This window comes from Pollicipes pollicipes, unplaced genomic scaffold (genome assembly GCF_011947565.3).
Source record: "Pollicipes pollicipes isolate AB1234 unplaced genomic scaffold, Ppol_2.1 Scaffold_7231;HRSCAF=8579_pilon_pilon_pilon, whole genome shotgun sequence".
NCBI classification, from domain to species: Eukaryota; Metazoa; Arthropoda; class Thecostraca; order Pollicipedomorpha; family Pollicipedidae; genus Pollicipes; species Pollicipes pollicipes.
The window spans coordinates 7,482,818-7,500,391 of NW_023597034.1; the positions used below are offsets into that span (position 1 = coordinate 7,482,818).

Consider the following 17,574-nt stretch of genomic DNA (forward strand, 5'->3'; position numbering starts at 1 on the left):
GTTTTTACGTGCCTTTGCTACGAGATATCCACGTGCTGCAAAGCTGTCCATAAAGGGATGTCTAGAACGTTCAGAACGTCCGAACGTCCAGAACGGAGTGGTGGATCGCAAATGTTTGATGGCGTAGCAACGTTCTCGCACTGGAGACCACGAGTCGGGGAGCACCGGCAGACTGGGTGACGGAGGTCACTCGACACGGTTCACGCTCCCGCGCGCTCGTGTTCCGCACCAGACAAAGGCGCCCGCATGTCTCCCACATTCCCCGGCCATCGCTCCGTCGCGTGCGCTGCATCATGCATGACATCACTCATTCAGCGAACGTGGACGCCTCCAGGGCGTGCAGATTAATCGGCCGTTTCATCACGGCGGTCGTGCCGCACGCCCGCATGGCCGCCGGCGTGTTTGGCTGACCCAGTGGGGACCGGCGGTCGTGCAGAAACGGGTTGGATGGCCAAGGTGCACTACAGGCCACGCGCATTGCAAACATCTGCTGGCTGGTAACATTGTTTGGCGAGCACTTATAAGCTCCGTTAGCAGCATGACAGTTCGACACATCCATTCCCAAGGTGGGCACATTCGGATTGTACGCGTACATCGAAAAAACGTGGGTACATTGTGCCATCTCTTCCAATGATGACGCATGTGTCAGAGGCATTCACTTCACACCTTAAACCAGTCGATATGTCGCTGTGCTGCTAAGCCGGCAGTTCCAGGAGTCCTGAACACAGAAGCGACCGCAGTGATCACAGCCGTGCCTGCGCTGCACTCCTCGTGAGCCGCTCGATAGGAGCGGCATCAAGTGCCGCTAGCATGCGCAAACTGCAACTGTGCTGCTGGTGTCTCAATGTGAAGACTGTAGAGAAAAGTCGCTTAGCACACCTGAAAGCAAACATTTGCCGTTGGCCAAATGATGAAATAATATGTATTTGAATAAAGTTTGATGAGCACCGGGGACTTCTGCCGTCCAAATTTCAACGTTTTCTCTATCCGTTGCCGCAGGCTATTAGTTACATGGGCTGTAGATGGGCGGTAGCGTATCAGCGCGAGGCATGATAAAAAAGAACGGGTATCAAATCATCAGGCAGCTTTTAGCCTTCACAGCAAACCTCTAGCACTGGCCTCACAGTTTCACAGCCTGTGACCACGTATAAGCATCAAAAAGTAGATTATGGCGAAACCAAAAGTCTACAAAACTCATTTTGAATTGTGCAGTTTTAGGCGTTTGACGGTCGTTTCGGCGAACTTGTAACGCGCGCTGCAAGCATGCTGCATCAGATGACGTTCGCTGCGGTGTGTATGGTGACTGCATGTTTGGACGAGGGCACCGCACGAAAAAGCACCGATGTGAATGGCCTTGAAACTTGTTACGTGGGTCATTTCCAGGCGAAGCAAGGATACATCCATGCGTTGCGTACGTTTCACATTGAGTGAGCTTGTAACCTCGTTCCATCCGCAAGCACACACATGCCATAACGCATAATACCCGCAACAGGCTTTGTTCGACGTAGGGCAAGCAAAGCAATTGCAGATGTGAGGCGTGGTTAGATGTCGTGTGCATCAATTATCCCAACAGCCAACCTCATGGCACCAGGCTCTCATGGCAATCGATACTAGTGGCTTTGATCCATGCGTTGAAAAGAATCCATCATGAGAGCTGAATTTTCGGCGCCCACTGATGCAGCATTTGCGCTACTTCACAAATTGCATTTCTTGAATGTGCTGAGTATGAGCCTGGTTGGCCAACAACGGACGACGTCGAATAGAGAATTGATTAACGCCACTGAATGGAGAATGCAAAGACAACATCGAAATATTTGCAGCGACTAACAGTTTTACCCACTGTGACCGAAGCATTACAAAAAAACGGAAACATTTCGGTTGAGCACTTGTGGCAACGAAGGCGACTTTGGGTCTCCTATGCGCTTGTCTTGACTGGACATCCCTGGATTTAGGATGTAGCGTCCTGTCTTCGAGCTCATTTTGGAAAGGGTGTCACAGGCTGTGTCCCGGTCAATGGTTGGCGCCGCTTTGAGTCGGCAGTTTTGGGCGTTACTGGTTTGCTGTTGCGGGTATATCGGCCGTGATTGCTGGCATCTAACATCGGTGATTAAAAACGCCCCATTCCAGGCAGCTGAATGGTTTATGCAGGATGATGCGTGCTAGTGTGCGTGCATCGAGGCATATTTCCCAGCACGGTTTTCCGTTTTCTCCTCCATCAGGAGAAGCTAGTGGTCGTCGAGATCTCCTCCCGACATTAGCCTGCAGCTTTACCCTCTCATGCGATTCAGCAAGTTTAAAGTCATGTAATAGTATGGAAGCGTGAAATGGATGTGATGTTGCAGCTGTTGGCAAATCCAGCGTGATCAATATTTTTGGACAGATTTCTCGTAGCACGTGCAATCAATTTTCAAAGATTTCCTCTTCTGCCATCAAAGCCTGTGTGAATCTGCTGTCAAGTAGGTGGAAAGATAAATCCTCTTTAAGACGCTACGACTGGACCGAGATAGGCCAGACCACCCAAGTTGACATTTTATCTTAGTTCAAGCAAAGCTCACTTGACACGCAGCCTTTACTTTGCTGTTTATTATAAAACAATCAGCAGTAATGCCAATTCATGTATTTTCGGGGTAAAATATGGCCAAAAAAACATGTTTTTTTTAACCACAGGCTATTAATAAGTCAGATAGGCTGAGCCCGAAAGTTTTGTAAAGGTTGCCACATTTCAGCGCTTGAAAAACGAACATGAACAAATCACTTATCATCCACATCTTAGCTATTGCGACTAACATCACATCAGAGACCCTCTAACCAATTAAACTACTCAAATTTGAAACGCAGCCTGTAAAGGTACGGCCAGCTTGACTCGCCACCAGAACCGGCCCCGGCCGTTATCGCCATCTGTCCCACGGTGGGTAAAGGTCAGCGCCGCTCTGTCGACAGAGCTGCGGGCCCTGCGCCACTCTCGCCCGGGGGTCAGCGGCCCCCGGTCGCGCCCCTCCGATGGCTCCCCGATGTCTGTACAGAGCGGCCGGGTCAGCCGCCGCCAGCCGGGCGCCGGCTCCACGACCGCGACCCCGCTGGGCCGCTGCCAAACGGTCGGCGGCAACACTCGGGCGGCGCAGCCTTGAGCAGACGTGGGCGCAGAGACTAGAGACGGGGCGCTGCGGGCGCGCCGCGCGCCGAGGTGCTCTGATTTCGTGTCGCCCGGTGGGAGTGGTCCGCTCCATGACCCTCCGCTATCTGAGTCGCCATCAGCGACGTCCCGACAGGGGCGAAACTTCGTGTTTCTGAAACCACGGACTGCAAGTGTGCATCTCTTCACACCACGAACGCCTGTGATTTGGGACGGGCTAAATCCGAAAGCTCAAACATCAATGAGCCTGGCTTACAGCCACCCCCTAAAGTTGCATCAAGGTCCATCAGGCCTGCCTTCAGGGGTCTTATCAGGGTGCAAGGGATCGCCTGGTACTGAGATGACGTCAGACACTCTCACACACCGATCGACGAGCCATGAAAACGAATATGGAATCGAATGTCTCACTCGATTGACTAATATCGCCTGTTCACGATCTATTTGACACGGTTTGTCAGAACCAGTGGCCACCGATACTCATTTGGGGGCTTGTTTGTTCAGTTGCCCCGGGAACGATGCACCATATATATATATATATATATATATATATATATATATATATATATATATATATATACAGGGCTACGTTTTCTCGTTTTTAACCCCCTTCCCGTTCTTTGCTGGCGATCCGAGCTGAACGCGCAGCAAATGAGTTGGCAGCTCGGATGCAAGCCTTAATGCCGTCATACGCGACCCACTGCAAGTCAGCAGCCAACGGTTTAACGCCGATAGCCAGCAGAGGTAGCAGCCAACGCTGGTGGGATTTTTCCGTCGAAACCTCCACATGTCAGTAGCTATTAACCCTGCGATAAAAAGTTGTGGCGGCGCCCTTGAGCTGCTGACTGAAACTGCCCATCTGTGCTCTTGCGTGTCATCGATGTTAGTCCAAGGCTAGCCGAGCTTAATGCACACGCAGAAGGTGCGGGTATCGGTACAGACAAGGCCGTCGATGTTGCTTGGTCACAAGGGATCTTTATGCGCCAGTCGCAGTGGTCATAAACAAAGATAGGTCGATAGTGATGTTGGTGTAGCTGAGATGCACAAGAATACTTCAATATGTAGTGCAATATGAGTCTGACCATTCACATACCATTGTTTAGATGGTCTTCCCTCCCATATTTAGACCTTACGAAAGGTGGGATTTCCAACCAACGGAAGGCTGTTTTGGGGTTTCACCCAGCGCAGACAAACAAACGGAAATGATGATGGGGCCGCAAAGGCCAGCTAAATCTTCCCTTCTGCGAACCTTATCTCATCGCGCTGAAGGCTGTTATGCGCTGATTTCTACCCCATCGATGTGAACACTCACATTTCTGCGAAGCAAATATGACCGACCACAGCCTTGGTGGATTTTGCTGATGTATTGTAGCTTCTTGCTACCTCCATTTTTTGCTAGAAACGTGCCAGTCTTTCTCGCTACACATATCAGATATTGATCCAATGGGCAATGAGCATCACAAAATAAGCATGGATTCTCGCATTTCTTGACTACAGGTGCTGGGACGGGAATCGATGACAGGGAGGCGGAGTGCACCGTCTTAATGTCAATGAATAGTGTCCAAAAGTACGTAACAACGTTATGTAATGTCGTATGGAGTGCCCAGGATTTGTTAACAAAGCTTCTCAGATGGGATTTGCGGACAGGTCAGTGCTCAAATGACCTCGTAATGGAGTAGTCAAACATCCACGCTTGCTACTCCGTTATGAACTTTGCGCACGGACACATTACAGCTGATTTTTTATCTAATTTGGCCAGACGTGACATGATCAGATTGTTTTAAGTTACAACGCTGATAGGTTGAAAAAGGAACTAGGGTGAGAAGGAGGCATTCAGTTACAAAACGAACGCTCGGAGCCAACCACTGGCTTACTTGGCCGGTGCATAACGCTGGCATACTAGCTATAACGCAGCGTATTGCAGTGCTAGAAAAAGCGTTTTGACCTCACATTTCAAATGATAAGTGCCCCAAAAGCACACGATGTCTAACAAAAAGCCTGCAAAAAAACAATAAGCCTGTCTTCATCTCAATTTGTGGTCATGGTCGCCAGCATGGTAAATGCACAGTCATTTTTGTTTATTTCACTGAACGGTTTTCACAGCCTGTAAGGACCTTTTCAGTCCTTAGCCTCGTGAACATCTACACAAGCATCTCACCAATTGATCCACCATGGTCATTAATTTATGCTATGTCACGTTCAGAGGGAAATAGTGTGGTTTTTGCTGCCTGTCATGGTCCATGGAATTTAGCCCAAACATTCGGGAAGACTCTTACTCCACCGCCAGCAAATCGAGGCTGATTATGTTAGTGGTAGATGATGCAGCAATGTTTCTTTGACGTAAATCTGTAGACCTGACCCTAAACAGTACCGGTTAAGACACTGGCCAGATTTGGTGCCACCTCACTACATTGTTTGCAGGCCATTATACCTGTGTCCGGCACCGACTTCCAGCTTGCTCACTAAGATTCGAAATCCATTAGGATGCTTCACTGATGTAAGAGATTCACGGGATATCAAAATATTTCGGACGCATGGTTGAAGATGTGACCGTCTCCATGCTATATTGCGCTTTGCCCTTCAGTATGCGATGTTAAGGCTCGTTCAAGACATGCACTCCAGCCATTCTGACTAGCGCTGGCACATGGCCTCTTTTATCACAAGCTGCTCGATGGCATTACACCTGATGATGAGCGCTACAAAACACACTACGCTAACTGAAGTTGCGAGCACCGAGAGCAGCAGCCGTTCCACGACAACACTCGCAAGCACGGCGTTCTTCTCACATCTCTCAGCCAGGCCGGCTATGCCCTTCCGCTTTGACAAGTCGTGCCGACTCGAGAATCGCGAGGCATGGTGAGGTCGCACCATCGCGGGAAGTAACCCCAATTCAAACACGGACGCGGCGCCGCCAAACTCGCCTGCAAACACCGTGCGCAGCCTGGAAAAATAGCCGGGAAGGCCACTGCGCGAATTCTGCGACAGGAAGAGAGGCCCGCGTCGGCGGGTTCGCCGCCGGCCGGCGGAGCGCCCCGGGCGTCCAGGTCCGTGCAGCGACCTTGCGCTCGAGCCGGGTGATTCGCCCAGCCACGCGCGTAAAAGTGGCCTGGCGCTGCTGTATTTATGAAGCGCGCGCCCGCCGGCCGGTGCTAGTTGGTCCTGCGGCGTGATTCCAATCGGAGGTAAGCGGCACTTGGCCGGGAGCGCGAGGAGCGCCCGTCCGAGGCGCACGGGCACGGGCGGTGGGCGGAGGGAGCGCAGAGGCGCAGCTCAGTTCTATCCTCCGACGCCTGTCTTGTTTCATTTCAAATACTTAAATGTATTAAGCGAGTTTTTGTCAACGTTTGTCGCCTTCTGTTCGGGGTGCACCATTTTGCGCTGCTGTGTTATCCAATAACAGTGTATTACATGCCATCACGCTCCCACAAAAACTCATCACTCCACTTCTGACCATCGCACCCCTGACCAGGTCGTGTCAGTTTCCCCCCTCCGGCCTGTGGCAAGAATGGTACAAAACCATGCTATCATTATCGAGTACCACTGCTAGTTTTGTCTGCCACTGCCAAAAAGGCACTAAATGGGTTCTATTACTGGGAGATTGTCTCGTCTATGGGCGCTGAGTGAGAGCAGACTGATCTAAACCTGAACGCTTCGTCCGGCGTTAAATGCAGCTTTTGTGTGATGGAAGTAACTGAGATGCTGCTAATATCATGCGATTGCTGTGCAGTGTAGGCTTTTAGGGTGACACCGCGCTTAATATCGATGCTTTATCTTGGAACTGGCCGCCTTGTTGAAGTACGTCATATTGGAAGGCATTGTGCTGGCTCCTGCTTTTCAACGTTTTATTTAATCTGCCCGGCTTCATTTGCATTTTCATTCGTTCGTTAAACCTTATTCCTCTGCTCATTTTGAGGACTTGGCTAAGTAAGTGAACAGCCTTGCTGAGTAAGAGTCGCGCTACCCACGTATTCGTGAGAAAACGTTTTGAAACGATGCTTCATGTGGCATACTGCTTGTGACCCGTACAATCTAGTTATGCTCCTTCATCGTCGTTGAATACTAATCACTAAGCGCACTCATCACTCGGCACATTTTTCAATTACGTTGCAGGCAGAGTCACAGATTATGGGTGTCCCAAACAACTGACGTTGTTTTTGCTTAAGTGCTACCGCTTAACCCACTCCATCGTCGATGCACACCGCAAGGCAAATCTGAATTTTAGTGCCAGCTTTTCTTCTCAGAAGAAATTACTCATAATGTAACGCCACGGTCACCAGTCACCCAAAACAAATACATCACGACAACTGTTGAAGCACAATAACCCCACCGCTATAACCAATAGCTTTACCAAACCACAGACCCCCACACAAAACGAACTCAGGCGCCGCGTGAACGGAGCGACTTGAAAGCCGCATAGAAACGTAACCGTCCATTAGGATTGTGTAACGTCACGCGTACTGGCTTCTCGTGCGTCCCAGCCACTGCTGCGGCGGATGACGCCGTTGTTAGAGCCGCTTCTTTCGCTGCCGCTCATCCGCGAATGCCAAGACGGCTTATTCGGTTTGGCTTCTTTGATACCAGCAACGGTCTGCTGGCTGGCATGCGGCATTCCTGCGAACAGATCCAGTACTCAGATCGCGAGGAGCCTGCACGTCTCCACGCGGTGGCTTTCTTTGTTTCACCTGGCGAAGAGTCTCGGCCATTGCAGCGGCGACCGTCCAGCAACGCTCTGACGTCACAGACTGGCGTGGGGCACCGCTGGCCTTGGGGCAGCGGTCGTGGCAGCGCTGTTTACGGAACTGCATCATAAAGATCGGGCATCGCTGGCCGGCGTGGCTGGAGCACGGATAATCGGCGCCGGTTAATGGCCCGCACCTGAGCCAAATTGTGTGAGTCGCCTGGAGCCAGAGCGAGGCCCCTCCGGATGGCGGTACTTGTCACGACCCGGATACAGGCCGTGTTCAGAGAAGATTGACGAGCTGATGCCGGCCGGCGATGGCACGTGTTCAAGGGCAAGCAGTCGTGAGCCGGCTGGCGTTTACTCGGTATTTAATAAGATTGTGGCGTTGGGACTGCTTGGGAAATGTGTCGCCCTCGACTTGGTCAAAGAACCAGAAAACGGGCTACCACGCAAAGCTATTGATAGATGGCTCCGATTGGCTCGAGACTGCGCTCGTCATCCGGTACATGCACTTAAATCATAAAGCTCATCGGTCTGAACGCTGTCTGAGGGTTGCCCAGCAACCGTCATCAGAACTCTAACCCTTCACATCGCTCGCTAGCTACCAAAAAATAATTGGACGACGGTTGCTTAGCAACTGTCGTCAGAACACTATTCCGTCACATCGCTCGCAAGCTACCAAATAACTGGGCTTTTCTATGAGGCATTCTTGTGGCGTATTTTTAGACATGCTATGGATGGGGTTGTCTGATTAGTGGCCTGCCGAGATGTGGGCTCTGTCCTATTCTTATTATAATGAAAACCTTCTGCACCTGGCTCAAAGATCAGGAAAAGAGCGCCGGCTATTCACGGGCGTGCGGTCGAAGTCGCAGCGGAAAATACGGCAGCAGTATGCACCACCAGCGTCATGTGCACCCCAGGAAAATTCCGTCCGGCGCACGTCGTGCGCACGCGACCACGTGGCCTCAGAGGCCCGGCCTGTCACTGGCCGCGGGCGCTGCCAAGAAATGGATCAACGCTACCAAGGGCTAAGACGGCATGGTCGTCACACCTCACTCCAAGGTGAATGAAGAAATGAAGTGACGAAACAGGGCGGCGAGGTCCCCTCGGCCGGCTCGTGGTCCCCTGTTGAGAAACACGACGCCGGCGCCGACGGAGGAAGACCCGCGCGTTGACCTGATTCCGTGCCCGCGGCAGCCGCGCCTCTGAGAAGCGCAGACTAATGACCAGGGCGTGATGAAACCACGGCGCGTTACCTTTCACGGCGGCTCGCGCCGGCCACCGCCCGTCTGCACCCCGGCCTTGGAGGCGGCGGATTGCAATCAGCGTTTGACCAGCCGTTGCCTCATCCCCAAATCAGCAGATGGTTCACCAGTCGCCCTTCGGACCATCTGATACGTGGCTGCGGCCGGCTAAGGCCGTGGTCACCCGTCGAGAATGCCGTGATCCAAGGTGAAGATGATGAGCATCGTAACTTCAGCAATCCGAGAGCTTTCGCGGCCTAGCAAGGCGGCAGCTGTTACACGTTGCCAGTGTATTTGGATGCCAGAGCAAACGCCGACGTCTACAGCGTCTTCAGATCCCTGAGGGCTGACAGCCAGACACCTGGCTGGGCGCATTAGGATTGGAGGCACTCTGCCAGCGGTTGCCGCGGTTTTCAGGTCGCTGCAGTCGCTGTGAGAGACTGCGACGCCACCGGCGAGCGCAGTTAAAGGCGACACGAAATGGCTGAATATGTTTTGTTTTTTTTTTACAGCGGTGCTAAGAAAATTTCGAATGCACTTCGGCCAGAGCAAAGCCCATTATGTACAACCCTGAGAACAACCGTTTCAGCATGAGTGTGGTGATGAATACAGTGCATTGGCCGCGGCGCTGTTCCCTTTTTGTACGGGTTAAACATTAATACAAAGTGGTACAAATAAAAATCGAATTCTAAAGCCTTTTCCGCCCAGTCCGTCCCCACGTTCTTTCTATCGTGCAGGCTAGCCCAGCGTTTCAGCTCCAGGGAATGGTGTGTTCTCTGGGACGACGACTTCACGACCGCTGTTGTTTGCAGGTGATGCTGCTCAGGTTGTGTTTGGTCGCCGCCCTGGTGGCGGTGGCTGCCAGTCAGTCCAGGCTCCGCCCGAGACAGTGAGTACCAGTGACATCAGTCGCGTTTTAAAAGATCGCAAACCGATTCAAGCTGATAGGTTCTTTGGTCGGTCGTGGAAAACATGTCGTTTTTTCTGAACCGGCTAAGTGTTTAAGGCAATTTGATAGATCACATATTTTCAAACATCGCCCCAAATGAGTAATAATGCGTCAAGTTTGTACTCCAACTAAACAGTTTTACACTTCACTGGCTGCAATTCCAAGAGTAAATGACTCTTGGCTTTTTGACAGATATGAAAACATGACGAGACAGTACGTATCATGCCCCCCAAATGCAGTAAAATCTCGAATATGTTACCTTTCAAGACCACTTGTCAGTTAAACACGTAGAACCGATGGAAAAAAGCAAAGGAAAGAACCATTTGAAAGGACGCCATTGTCATATACATGGAAAACGTGCAAGTGCAATAACCACTGTCGAGCGTTTCACAATTACGGCAATTTTCTGAACACTCAACCAAACCGGTCAGTTTTGGTCATAATACCGACATGAAACTTGCTATCGGTCTGGAAGAGTTTAAAAGTTGCTCAAAATACGGGCATCACTAGTTCATTAGCTGGCGTTTCTCATGCCACGTCTCGGATGCAAGGCCCGCGGTCCATGTTATCCCAGCTCTGGGGAACCCACCGATCGCCAACTAACGCCAACGACATACCCGATTGGTTACTGTAAAGACATTTGAAGATTAACGTTCAGCGCCAAGACGAAGGCGGGCGACCAGATTTGTCGAAGTGGCGGGGCCCGGCTAGCGATGGATCCCGTTCGAGTCACGTGCTGGTCCTGGCGATGTCAATGTCAACCGGCACATGTCGCCATTCTTTAACTCTTAAATATCGGATTAAGGTGCGGTGGGTGTTGTGGGCCACGGAATTAAAGGAGTTTTATGTCTGTTAGCAGCTTCAAATGCCTCAAGTACTGTCTAACCACACCACAAATGGTTCTAGCTGTCTAAAAACCACTGACTAAGCATAGAAACCGGCCTAGACCTATGACTGCATTATTTCACGCATACATTTCTCAGAGAAGTGCATTTCCTACCTCTTTTAGCTTACGTCCAGCTGCAGCTGGCATGCATGAGGCATGGAAAGAAACCATATGGCGAAGTGGCTGATGCCATCTGAAGAAGTCTCGTGCATTTCTATGACGTGTGCTGCGTGTTGCAGGCAGCAGAGGGTCCAGTTCCCGCAAACCTCGACGGACCGGTTCGGTCGGCGCACTACCACCACCACCACAACCAGCACCACAACCACCCCGGCTACCAAGACCAGTGAGGGCACCCTGCTGGTGCCCCCCATCCCGGAGAAATGCGCTACGCGTGAGTACCGTGACGCGGGGGGGGGGGAGGGGGGAGGAGCGCGCGTGGCGGACGAAGTCGGCACCTATTCCCTCTCGGCCTGCCATTCAGCCGCCGTTTGTACACCGCACAATATCACTGCCCTTGTGCGCATTTCCTGGCGATGAGGCGATACGCAGCAATGGAACTAACGTAAGTCAACGATATCTTCCCCTAAAAGGATTGTTCATTGCGTGCGCGGTCCTTTGCGCACGCTTCCCAGCACAGGCTTACTTGCACCAACAGTGGCCTTTCGTATTTCTCAAGTTGATCAGTGCATTGGCGAGGGGCATTATCCACGTAAATAAGATGGTAGTAATAGCCTTATTCCTCGGAGAAAACTGGGAGAATGAACATATAGATAGGTTGATATTTCGGCAACATGCATCTATCGAAACAATAGCAGAGGTGATTTTTTCGGCAAGGTACGTTTATCGAAACAAAAGCAACAATACCCAACTATATCTCCATTCTACTGGTTTTCCACGGAGGAATAAGGCTATTACTACTGTGTTATCTCGTATTTCGCTATCGATAGTCCAGCTGTGTTGTGCGTTTGCACAAATAGGCGCAGCGCAATCCTTATTGTCAGTGCCCTTTCTTGATATCCTTTTTTTCTTAAAAAGGGAACGCAATGCACGTCGTCACGCCCGTTTTATGGAGTGCTAGCGACTGTATTAGATTATATTCCCGTGGAGGCCTGGGGTCGAGTCCTGGTTGCGCCATGGCCCATGTGGGAGCCCGAAGCGCCGACCACTCGGCCAATACGCCCCCCCCCCCTCCCCTTTCGGTTTCCCCCTGTGCATCTCGGGCATACCTGGCGCCAATCTCGAGTGGCGAGGCCTAATAGGGCGGCATATCGGCTATGTCTGGTCTGTGATATACCGACATTGGTTGCCTGCGACCTTTACGGCATCTGTAGGAATCATTTGCAGGAATGCCTGGTACGTCCTGGCTTCCTACAAATGCACTGACATCGGCCACCGAATGAGTATAGATTTGCATCTATCAGGCTATAAGCCATGTTTGGTGCCGCCAAGGACGCGATCCTTCGATTGTTATCCGATTAATAGTTTTGAGCAGCCCAATCTGTAAGGATTATGGTAAACATTTGAATATCACATTTCTCTTTCAGCAATCCCTCGCTACGAGGCCCAGCGGACATTGTAAATGATGCAAAGTCGTGTTCACAATTACGTGGAGTTTTCCAACTTATCAGTCATGTACTCAATAGCCAATTTATTGCAACCACCGTGCGATCCTAACTGCACGACAGATCCCACCGCCGCCCAAACTGGGGGTCGCCATGCATGACACACATTGCCACGAGCCCGCCCGGTCAAGCTGTCAAACGGTTGACCACCGCAACGTGTCTTAAATGCACGGGCTGGTGACCGACCTGCACAGCCCGCCCTCTCCGCGCTCGCCTCCCGCCGGCGGCTGCACTGTCCAACCCGCCCTCCCTGCACTCGCCTCCCACCGGCGGCTGTACCGTCCAGCCCGCCCTCCTCACGCTCGCCTCCCGCCAGCGGCGGCACCGTCCAGCCCGCCCTCCCTGAACTCGCCTCCCACCGGCGGCTGCACCGTCCAGCCCGCCCTCCCTCCACTCGCCTCCCGCCAGCGGCTGCACCGTCCAGCCCGCCCTCCCTGAACTCGCCTCCCACCGGCGGCTGCACCGTCCAGCCCGCCCTCTCTGCACTTGCCTCCCGCCAGCGGCTGCACCGTCCAGCCCGCCCTCCCTGAACTCGCCTCCCACCGGCGGCTGCACCGTCCAGCCCGCCCTCCCTCCACTCGCCTCCCGCCAGCGGCTGCACCGTCCAGCCCGCCCTCCCTGAACTCGCCTCCCACCGGCGGCTGCAACCGTCCAGCCCGCCCTCTCTGCACTTGCCTCCCGCCAGCGGCTGCACCGTCCAGCCCGCCCTCCCTGAACTCGCCTCCCACCGGCGGCTGCACCGTCCAGCCCGCCCTCCCTCCACTCGCCTCCCGCCGGCGGCTGCACCGTCCAGCCCGCCCTCCCTGAACTCGCCTCCCACCGGCGGCTGTACCGTCCAGCCCGCCCTCTCTGCACTTGCCTCCCGCCAGCGGCTGCACCGTCCAGCCCGCCCTCCCTGAACTCGCCTCCCACCGGCGGCTGCACCGTCCAGCCCGCCCTCTCTGCACTTGCCTCCCGCCAGCGGCTGTACCGTCCAGCTCCCCCCCCCCCCCTCTCCCCGCTCTCGCCTCTCGCCGGCGGCTGCACTGCTGTGCACAGCACCGATGCCGTGCACAGGTCGTGTGCACAGCACCACCGCAAGCGGCGGCGGCGAGCAGCTAATGCGATTCGTGACGGGGACCGGCGCTGGGCTGTCGCCGGGACTCCCAGCGGCCTTGGGTCGGAGCGGACCACGACAGGCAGCCGGCGCTTGCGCTGTTCACTGGCGTCTGTGGAGCAGAGCATGCCGTGCCTACCGCCCGTTGGGCCTGCGATGGCGGAGAACGTGCGGCAAGGGCGAGAGGCACACGACGCGATGGCGGAGAATGGGGCGGTGCTGTGAGCGAGAAAAATGGTATTAGGAAACGGGTGATACCCTTTTTTCTACTTTTCTGGAGCAGACAATTGGCGTGCTGCACACTGTGTCTCGGTTCTCATGAACCGGTACCCTGTGCCAATGTCTTGCCAAAAATTTGAACTCTCAGAGCTTGGTACTGCTCATGACCGAAAGTCGGCATTCACAGTACTTTGAACATTTTGTACGTTATGCTACAAGAAGACCCGGCTTTCGATTTTCCACAATATTGTAGCTACGGGGGCGCAGATGCCTCACTCTCATATTGCGCCAGGGGTTTGAAGATGACCGCCTGGCACCAGCGGCTTCTTTTCAGGTAAGGCAGTGGGTGGTTGCGTTCCGTTGGCTTTCCGTCGTTTGAGAAGCGACCTGAGATTTGGGGCGCGAGTGAATTGCGATGTATCTTTTTTTTAAGTTCAGCATTGATCGCATCACCCTTCTGATGTGTGATCCCAGCTTCCTGCAAGGTTGCGACGCTTTGCCGTAACATCGTCTAGATATTTCAAGCCAAAAATGCTCCCCAGCCGAAAGGTCCCGTGCTTCAGAAGCCTTGAGACGTGGCAGCTGATGACGTTCGAGGTCAGAGTAGACGTCACTGTCCACTTAGCCCGATGGCTAGATTACGGGATATATATATATATATATATATATATATATATATATATATATATATATACAACCATGTGAATCGAAATATGAGGCGGGATTAGATCAACACCTTAGCAGCAAGCTTATAGGGAATTAAGATGAGTATGCTACAATGGTCCAGTTTCGTCATGCCACCAAGCACGTGCTGGTGGGGTATACACATCCACTGCTAGGGGAGTCTGATGCCAGGTCACTGACGAAACAAATATCTAAATATGTTCGGTTCCATTGCAGACAGCACGGTGAAACAGCAAAATATTACCCTGGTTTTCGTAAGGTGGGTTGGGTTGGCGACATAAGCGCTATGTCCAAAACCAATGTGATTAAAACTGTCGGATACGGAAGAAGCAAACCCAAAGGCCTAATCTACGCTGTGAAACTCCGTCAATCGGTGAAAGTTGAAACATCACGGATTCCATGTAAGCATTTCTTACTGTGATATGCAGGCGTGTTGCTAAAAATTATTCAGAAAGGCAACACATTTCGCCAGAATATTGAATCGAATGATACATTATCCAGAAATACATTAGCCAAAAAACTTCAATACATAAACAATAAAAGCTCATCAATAGATAAAAAGAAGGGCATTCGCTGATGTTATGTGTTGTAAAAGTATCATCCCGCTGCTGGTTTAGGTGATCTTAATTTTCTTATTATTACCTCTTCGGTCACCAAGTCAGATGCTCAGTTAGTTGATTTTTCTTCGAGACTTGACATGTTTTCTTCTCATGCACATCCATAAAATACGAGACAAACACGGCCTTTGCATCTACAAAGCTCCCTGCTCTCAAAACCACTTACAAAGTGAAAACCATGCCAAATCACCTTCAGGTCTTAAAGGAAACACTCCATTCAACAGATCTGCTCACAATTTACGGTAAGCGTCGCGTTTTCAGCTCTGCCATTGAACTGAAGTCAAGCTACATAATTTGGGCTTCGCTCCAAACCTTGTCGGAGCCAACTGTCCGCGCCACTTCAGACAATACGGCGCATTACATCAGGCCATAAGGTGTCTGCGACGTCTACTTTTCTTTTGATGGTAGCTTTCATCACAGTTGCCAATATTTTCGGGTAGGTACTGCGCTGTCGCTCTCTGCGGCGCTGGAGTCACTTATCGCTTCACGAGAGCCCATTGCCACTCATTGCCACTCAGAGCCCATTGCCCATTCTCGTGTTCCCAGTCCGAATCACATTGGCTCGGGCCTATAGCTTACTGCTGTATCCCCACCACCGGAATATAGCTCGATTTCAATGCACATACTAGCTGCACTCCACGTCTTACGTATAATTTTGCGGTTCTGGGAACAATGTTTGGCTACGTTGATATAATGTTTCCTTCCATTTAGCATTTCACAAACATATGCTGTCATATGCCTGCCACTTATTATCTCATTTATTTTGGGAACTATTCTCCGCTCCTCCTCCTCTGCCTCTCTCTCTCTCTCTCACTCTCTCTGCTTCCCTCCCATCCCCCCCCCCCCCCCCTCCTCTCTCTCTCTCTCTCTCCTCTCTCTCTCTCTCTCTCTCTCTCTCTCTCTCTCTCTCTCTCTCTCTCTCTCTCTCTCTCTCTCTCATCTATCCCCTCCCTCGCTGTTGCTCTGGCCACGCTCCCAGTCTCCACATCTGCTGCCAGGCGCAGCGTCCCTGGCCGTCTCGTAATCCCCGGAGCTCGGCCGGTCAAGTTCAGGCTAACGGCGCCACCATCGCCGCGCCACACCGGAGTAAAAGTTGTTTGCCCACAGTGGCATTGGGACGGACAGTGAAAGTGCCGCGCGCCGCTACACGCCGCCTGAGCCGGCGGGGCACATAGAGAAACACTCGGCACCATCCCGCGCGCTTGCTTCGCTACTGCTCGGCTCGGCGCCGATGCGCTCGGAGCTAGACTTGGCAGGAGGCTCGCACCACACAGCCATCAGACGGTTGGGGCGAGGCTTCGGCGCCAGGCTGTACACTAATGGTGACATGGGCCGCCTGGCAGGCGACGCCCACATCTTAGAACACGACGACTGGCTTTATATTGAAAAAAATCGATTTCATTTCACTTGCCAGGTAATTGGCGTGCATGGTTTGATAAGGAGGTGGAAATGTACAGAACTGCTGTTTTGTTATAACTAGAAAAGCTATGGTTTTATTTTAATCATAGATATGATGCTTCTGATTTTACTGAAATAAGGTACTCAGAGACTCTATGGAGAATGTCATCTTCGACACAGACCCCGTGAGGCGGCGTAGTACACAATGGAAAGTCTGCAGATATTCTTGTTGAGTTAATACACTTAGATAAGCTACAGTTTCAAAAAGTGTCTAGGTGAGATATTTTGATATGACAACCTTCTCAAGGATGCAGTGGCTCAACTAAAACGAGCTATATCGCACGGGGCGACCGCTGTTAGTGGTTCCGTTTCCATGGCCCGCACGAAAATCACCCATTTTTCCAATTTTGACGGCAAGGATTTCTGAGCATTCTAATTACCCGCAAAAACACAGTCAGCGGCGGCTACCATTTTAGACCACGTTTTGCAGTCGCGGGGATTCAAAAGTCGTTAATGGCCAGAAAGTCCGCATGTGGCCGCGGTTAGAGCCCACACCCCACAGCTGCGGTAACCCCACCCTCCGCGGCGGCGGAGGGTGGGGTTACCGCTCCGCTGGGAAAGCTCCGTTCCAAACTCCGCCGTCGACCCGCAGGTCCCAAGCACTGGAAGCTGGGGAGAAACTGGTACTTCTATTCGGCCGATGAGGCCGAGTTCCAGGAGACCGACCCGGAGTCGGGCGAGCTGGTCGGCAAGCGGTACGACTGGCTGGATGCCAGGAACCTCTGCCGGCGCTACTGTATGGACAGCATCAACATCGAGAGCGAAGCCGAGTGGGAGATGGTGAAGGGCAACGTCACCGACCGTGAGCACAGCTTCAGCGCGACGCCGTTGTCAGCGGAAGTCATTGTGATGCGGCTTTCGGTTGTCGTGGAGAAAATACGATAAGTTAAAAGGCTGTAAACAGTAAGCAAGCAGATGCTTAAGATCAAACGTTGTGCAGATTCGAGCACTCTCATGTTCGCCCTCCGAACCATCCCACAGGAGTGTG

At 52.3% G+C, this 17,574-nt stretch overlaps 1 protein-coding gene across 1 annotated transcript; it reads left to right on the forward strand.

Annotated features, from left to right (window-relative positions):
* The first annotated feature begins 6,265 nt into the window (after positions 1-6,265).
* On the forward strand, positions 6,266-17,486 carry LOC119110578 (uncharacterized). The gene is made up of 4 exons (XM_037234453.1): positions 6,266-6,312; positions 9,868-9,944; positions 11,130-11,281; positions 17,179-17,486. Exons 2-4 carry the CDS (start codon positions 9,871-9,873, stop codon positions 17,469-17,471), a joined length of 519 nt encoding a protein of 172 aa, XP_037090348.1. The 5' UTR covers positions 6,266-6,312; positions 9,868-9,870; the 3' UTR covers positions 17,472-17,486.
* Positions 17,487-17,574: the final 88 nt, after the last annotated feature.

Excerpts from the sequence above, each read along its gene's own strand:
- LOC119110578 (XM_037234453.1), top strand. The coding sequence starts at position 9,871 with ATGCTGCTCAGGTTGTGTTTGGTCGCCGCCCTGGTGGCGGTGGCTGCC. Across the intron at positions 9,945-11,129 it reads TCCAGGCTCCGCCCGAGACA|GCAGCAGAGGGTCCAGTTCC; the intron begins GTGAGTACCAGT and ends TGCGTGTTGCAG. Across the intron at positions 11,282-17,178 it reads CCCGGAGAAATGCGCTACGC|GTCCCAAGCACTGGAAGCTG; the intron begins GTGAGTACCGTG and ends GTCGACCCGCAG.